The sequence below is a fragment of the Papaver somniferum genome, chromosome 10, assembly GCF_003573695.1.
Source record: "Papaver somniferum cultivar HN1 chromosome 10, ASM357369v1, whole genome shotgun sequence".
Lineage (NCBI taxonomy): Eukaryota > Viridiplantae > Streptophyta > Magnoliopsida > Ranunculales > Papaveraceae > Papaver > Papaver somniferum.
Genome location: NC_039367.1, coordinates 161,794,066 through 161,800,065, shown reverse-complemented (window position 1 = coordinate 161,800,065; position 6,000 = coordinate 161,794,066). Strand labels below are relative to the sequence as shown.

General features: G+C 38.4%; 1 protein-coding gene across 1 annotated transcript; it reads left to right on the top strand.

Moving 5' to 3' along the window:
* The first annotated feature begins 318 nt into the window (after positions 1-318).
* On the top strand, positions 319-2,121 carry LOC113318973 (transcription factor-like protein DPB). Its single transcript, XM_026567273.1, has one exon. It carries the CDS (start codon positions 557-559, stop codon positions 1,601-1,603), a length of 1,047 nt encoding a protein of 348 aa, XP_026423058.1. The 5' UTR covers positions 319-556; the 3' UTR covers positions 1,604-2,121.
* The last annotated feature ends 3,879 nt before the right edge of the window (positions 2,122-6,000 follow it).

Sequence of the window (6,000 nt, the reverse complement as noted above, 5' to 3'; positions counted from 1 at the left end):
TGATTTCGGTGTAAGAGAAAAAAACTGGTGGACCTCACTTTTTACCCCACCCCCTGCAAATTTTCTGGAAGACTGCCCTAACAGTCCTTAGATTTCTTCACGGTGCACATCGCGGGACACACCTTGGGGGTGTGTATCATCGCTGATTCACTTATCACGTGGGCTACCATGAACCACATGGAGCTTGACCCGAGGAAATGGGGTTGAAAATCGAACGCCTTTTCTCCATAGGTCAGTCAGTCAAACTGTGAAATACTGCAGCAAATAAAGGGACAGGTCGGGCGTGCATTCACTCTTCTTCAATGGGTCAAAGTTTGGGGAAGAGGGTGTTTTTTCTTTTTTGACCTTTTCCCTTTTTTCCTTTCAAAATAGTCCTTTCCCAATTTCAATAGAGTCAAAAAATGGAGAAGACGAAGAACAGTGAAAAATCCGAAACCTAAAAAATTCAATCTAGCATCTTTCATTTACCTTGATCTTCTTCTGCTTGTTCAATTGGTAATTTCAATTTCACCCTAATCCAAGATTATTGTTGATTTGTATAGTTATTATTTGAGGAATGGTGATTAAAGCGGCAGCGAATCAAGAAAATTGGGGGAAAAATCAAGGGATGTTTATGAATGGAGGAGGCTGTTCATCTGTATCCGGTGGTGGCGCCGCTCCTGCAACTGGTGGAGGTGGGAAATCAATGTCAACAAGTGGAAGCGTGGGTTCTTCTCCATCCAGTAAAACCCTGAATAGGTTACATCATCTTGATATTCAAGCTGCTGCTGCTGATGATGCGGGATCTCCAGGCGCTGTTTCGGGGAAGAAGAAGAAAAGAGCACCGGCAGTAGGAGGAGGCTATAATAAGGCTGGTGGTGGTAGAGGACTGCGTCAATTTAGCGTCAAAGTGTGCGAGAAAGTGGAGGCCAAAGGCAGAACTACTTACAATGAGGTTGCGGATGAGCTTGTAGCTGAATTCTCAACAACAGGAACTGACAATCCACAAAATTTTGAAGAGAAAAATATACGACGGAGAGTGTATGATGCACTGAATGTTCTTATGGCAATGGATATCATTACTAAAGATGAAAACAAAGAGATAATATGGAGGGGACTGCCTCGCCCTGGTGCTGGTGATGAGCTTAAGGCTGAGCGGCTTGGTCTGAGAAACAGAATTGCGAGCAAGGCTGCACATTTGCAAGAACTTGAGGAGCAGTTTGCAGGTCTTCAGAATTTGATACAGCGGAATGAGCAATTGTGTTGTTCAGGGAATGCTGCTGCTGCAACTAAAGGGGGTGTGCCGTTGCCTTTTATTCTGGTGCAGACGCGTCCACATGCTACAGTTGAGGTGGAGATTTCAGAGGATATGCAATTGGTGCATTTCGATTTCAATAATACGCCTTTTGAGCTACATGATGATAGCTTTGTTCTTAAATCGATGGGATTATGCGACAATTCTCCGACAAAGAATGATATTTGCACCCAAGAATCTGCTTCCAACGGAGGTGAAGGTTCCAATATTGGCACATCTAGAACGCCACAGGTAAACCGCCAAATTCCCCCTGTTGCCAGGAATGCTAATATAACCATGCCTAGCATGAACAGATGTAATTTCCAGTAAGCAAATTTCATCTTGGTATTGGTGGTGCATTTTGTAAAGTAATTTGGCGAAAAATGGTGATGAAATGCTATTTGGCTACCTCTAAATAGATAGCTATTAACCAGTTGAGGAAATTTTTCAATATTTTGAAATCTGTGATGGATCTTTTGTTTTAGCGGTTTGGTAATTCGTTTTGTATCTTAGATCATAATCTTGTTTCCTCTCCCTTTTCCTAAAAATATCTTATTCTATAAGAGTCTGCTAGCAACAATGTTCACCTTTCATCCAGAGACTAGACTAAAACTGCGCTAAAACTGAAAAAAGAAAACATAAAAACCCACCAGCAACAGATGATCAAGGAAGCGAAGGAGCAGAACCACCACAAACGACTTCTTACTTGTTGATCGATTGGCAGAGTCGCATCCTCTGCTTACAGCCTAATAGCGTCAGCTTGTTGATCGACTGCAGCATCCTCTCCAATATGTTTCTTACTTCTTGGTCGAAGGTAAGAGTGGCATCCTCTACTTCCAGCCCAGAACCATCAGCTTGTTGATCGACTGCAGCAGCTCGTTGTCTGGTTTCAGCATTTCGTTGTTCAATCGCAACAACTTGTTGTTCGAGTGCAGCAGTTCGTTGTCTGGTTTCAGCAGTTCGTTTTTCAATTGCAGCAGTTTGTTGCTCAATTGCAGCAGTTCGTTGTTGGGTTTCAGCAATTTGTTGTTGGCTCTCTTTGCTTAGTTGGAGCGCCTCCAGTTCTAATTCTAATTCTTCCTTCTGCTATGGTTATCCATACGGGTAAATGCGATTCCCAATCGTCGGTTTGTCTGCATATACACAAAGCACAATCTGTAAGTCGGGGATAAACCAATTAACAGTAAAGATCAAAATCCTACAACACACCATTTTTTGGAAAAGTTCGAATTTCTTGAACTTCCATTTTTGGTTTAACATGATTACAACAAAAATGATTCAAACCCATGTTTCAGAAAGAGAGTTGGATTGATCTCATACTTTTTTCTTTCTGATACGAAGTTGTGATTTCATACTTTTGAGTATTTTTGGGAGTATGAAGCAGAGCTGAGCTTTTGAGGGGTTTGTGGTGTGGAACCTGTGGATTGAGGTTTTAAAAATCAAACCTTTTCTTCAAAAAAAATTTAATTAATTTTTTTGATTTTTTTTAATTACGTTTTGGTTGGGCCAATTTTTTTTACTTAGGCTTAGTCCTATGGGTGCTAATCTAACAGCTAGATTAGCATTTCACGTCAGCGGGGACCACTACCCAACGTTGTTTGGTTCAGCGGCAGCGCTGATTGGTTCAATGCTTTAAATCTCAGCCATCAGATCAAAAAATAAATCTCCCAGTGTTGAACCATTCAGCGAAAAGGTGATCTTTTTAGCGCTGAACCATTCAGCGCTTCAATCTCGCTGCTAGTTCGACTGCGAGCACATGCTAGGAAAGAGAACTAGTATTAACAAATAGGCACACTTTTTTTTTTGAATTGCAACACTTCACTGCTAATCTAGCAGATCAATCTAGCACATAGGACTTAGTCTTAACCGAGTTCGGCTAGTTTTTTTTCCAAGCCGAATTTAATGGAAGTAATTTGATAATAATATAAAGAAAAATCTGTTAGGAGAAAAAATTACAACGTAACCAAAAATATTGACTAACTATAGGCTAAGAATAAAAAATTGTGACGTAGCCGACTTTCGGTTAGGAGAAAAAATTGCGACGCAACCGAACTTAATATATAGATTTTCAAAAGAAAAAAAAAAGGTCAAGTTAGAAGAACAAAATTGAGACATAACTGAACTCAATATATAGGTTTTCAAAGAAAAGTTCGATTAGCTTGGAAAAGAATTTGCTATGTAATGGAACTCAATACATAAGTTTTCATAGAAAAGTTTGGTTATGAGAAAAAATTGCAACGTAACCGACTCAACACATAGGTTTTCAAAGAAAGTTCAATTTGGAGAAAAAAAATCGACTTGACCGAACTCAACATTTTTTTCTGACAGACTAAAGTTCGGTTAAAAAAAAATACCACTTAACCGAACCATTTGTTAGAGTACTGCTCGGTCGAACTCGCAAGCATTGCTATCTCAAGCTTGTTTGTCAAGTTTAGTTGCCAAAACTATAAGTTTTGATTTCTAGTCTACTTATAGCTAAGTCTCGGATTAGGATAGAAAGTGTAGTTGAGCATTAGACTTCACGGCGTTCATCGATTGAAGACGAAGAACTACTAAGAAGAGATTGTGGAACTTCATGAGCAAAAGGTATGTGGAGACTTGAACTCATCTATCACTCAAAATTCTATCTACTCTATCTCCTATTTGAGCTGAGTTTAACTCGCTTACATATTTCTCGAAATATGTGTTGGTAAGCTTTCGATTTAACCAAGTTCATCTTATATTCATGACGAAAGTCAAAAGATGATCATGTGAAAATCGCCTGGTAACATCTTACATGATTTGTGTGAGGCAGTCATTTGATGTAGACTCGAAATGTTTCGTATTGATCATTCGATCACTTGAAAATTGCTTTTAAGCTAATAGTTTGTGTGAGACAGCTATTCCCGTCTTCCAAGAATGTTTCAATGGTTGAAATGAGAGTTTAGAACAATTGGATTTAAGCATAGTATGCGTACTTGCATATATGTAATCCATGTCCGGGAACCATGGTATGCATACCCTTATGCGTACTTGTTGGTTTGTGAAGTTCGGGAACCTTGTATGAAAACCGGTACGCGTCTGGCGTAAGGTTCATGTCCAGGATTTTCTGTTGAGTTTGTAAGGTTTGTGTATATCAGTTCGTGCACTGGCGAAACCCAAACTTAGTCCGGCTACTTAGGTACGGGTACCCGTATGCATACCTAAGTGGATGATGTTCTAAAATCGGTTTATTCATGAACTAATACGTTTATATAATAAGGAATGCAATTTTTTGCAAACCGTGGCAATAGTGTTCATGACTTGATTCATGTGAATCAAAAATAATTTTGCTTCAATTGTATCTTGTGTAATTCCATGAGAATATAAACAATAGAACAACTCTACAACTAGTTTCATTTGAGTCATTTGAACGAGTTATGGTTAAGATGAATAAGGTTAATATGAAAGTGTTCATATGTCTGAGCCAAGATGGTGTACATATTTAGGTACGGTTACTCATATCTAAATGAAGTTACATTTCATTTGTGTGTAACAAGTTAAGTTCGGTCTAATAGTTGAAAGATATTAGCTTGAATCTAATCATGTTTTCATCTAACGGTGAATATTGAATGCTTTGTTACCAAGGTAGCATTGATTGCAAACCCTGATTTGAAGACTATATAAAGGAGAACTCTATAAACTGGGAGACCTAATCCCCACACCTTCTGTGTGATACTAGTTGCCACTAGAGTCGATTCTCCTTTAACCTTAGGTTTTTCATGAAACCCTGTAGGTTAACGACTTTAAGACTTCATTGGATTATGAATCCATACCCAACTATTTTCTTTGTAGTTGGATGATCTGATCTTGCATTTTCTATCGTATTTAGTACTGTCTTCTTTAAGATTAGGTCGAGATTTATTCTCCGACAGGCAAGATATAAAGTAATCACAAACATCTTCGTCTCATCATTTGTGATTCCACAATATCTTGTTTCACTACCATACGATTAAGATTATAGTGAGGTGATAGATATTTCTAGGTTGTTCTTAAGGAATATAAGTCCGGTATATCAATTGGTTCCTGTTCACCTTGATTTATCAAAATACGGTACAAAACTCATAGGTTTATCTGTGGGAGACAAATTTATCTATATAATAAACTTTTCTATGTGAGACAGATTTGTTTACAAGTCTTCGACTTTGGGTCGTAAAAACTCTTAGTTGTGGGTGAGATCAGCTAAGGGAATCAAGTGCGTAGAGTCCTGCTGGGATTTAGAGACGTAAGGAGCGCAACTATACCTTGATATGTGTGAGATTGGTTAGGGATCAACTACATTCCAGTCCGAAGTTAACTTGGAGTAGGCTAGTGTCTGTAGCGGCTTAATACAGTGTGGTGTTCAAATCTGGACCAGATCCCGGGATTTTTCTGCATTTGCGGTTTCCTCGTTAACAAAATTTTTGGGGTCCGTGTTATTTCTTTTCCGCATTATAATTTGTTATATAATAGAAATATCACATGTTGTGTGTAAGTTCAATCAATTGGGAATCCAACCTTTGGTTGTTGATTAAATTGATTGACACTTGGATATATTGGTTTATGATGTCGTCCAAGTTATATCTTATATTCAATCGGGCTCGCAAATTCCTATTTGTATGATTGCGGAATGAATTGAGAAATAGAGATACAACTCTTGGATATATTTCCATTGATTAAGTCTGATTGTCTAGTTGATTCTCTTGGAATTATATTGCAGTTTGTCCATA

Excerpts from the sequence above, each read along its gene's own strand:
- LOC113318973 (XM_026567273.1), top strand. The coding sequence starts at position 557 with ATGGTGATTAAAGCGGCAGCGAATCAAGAAAATTGGGGGAAAAATCAA.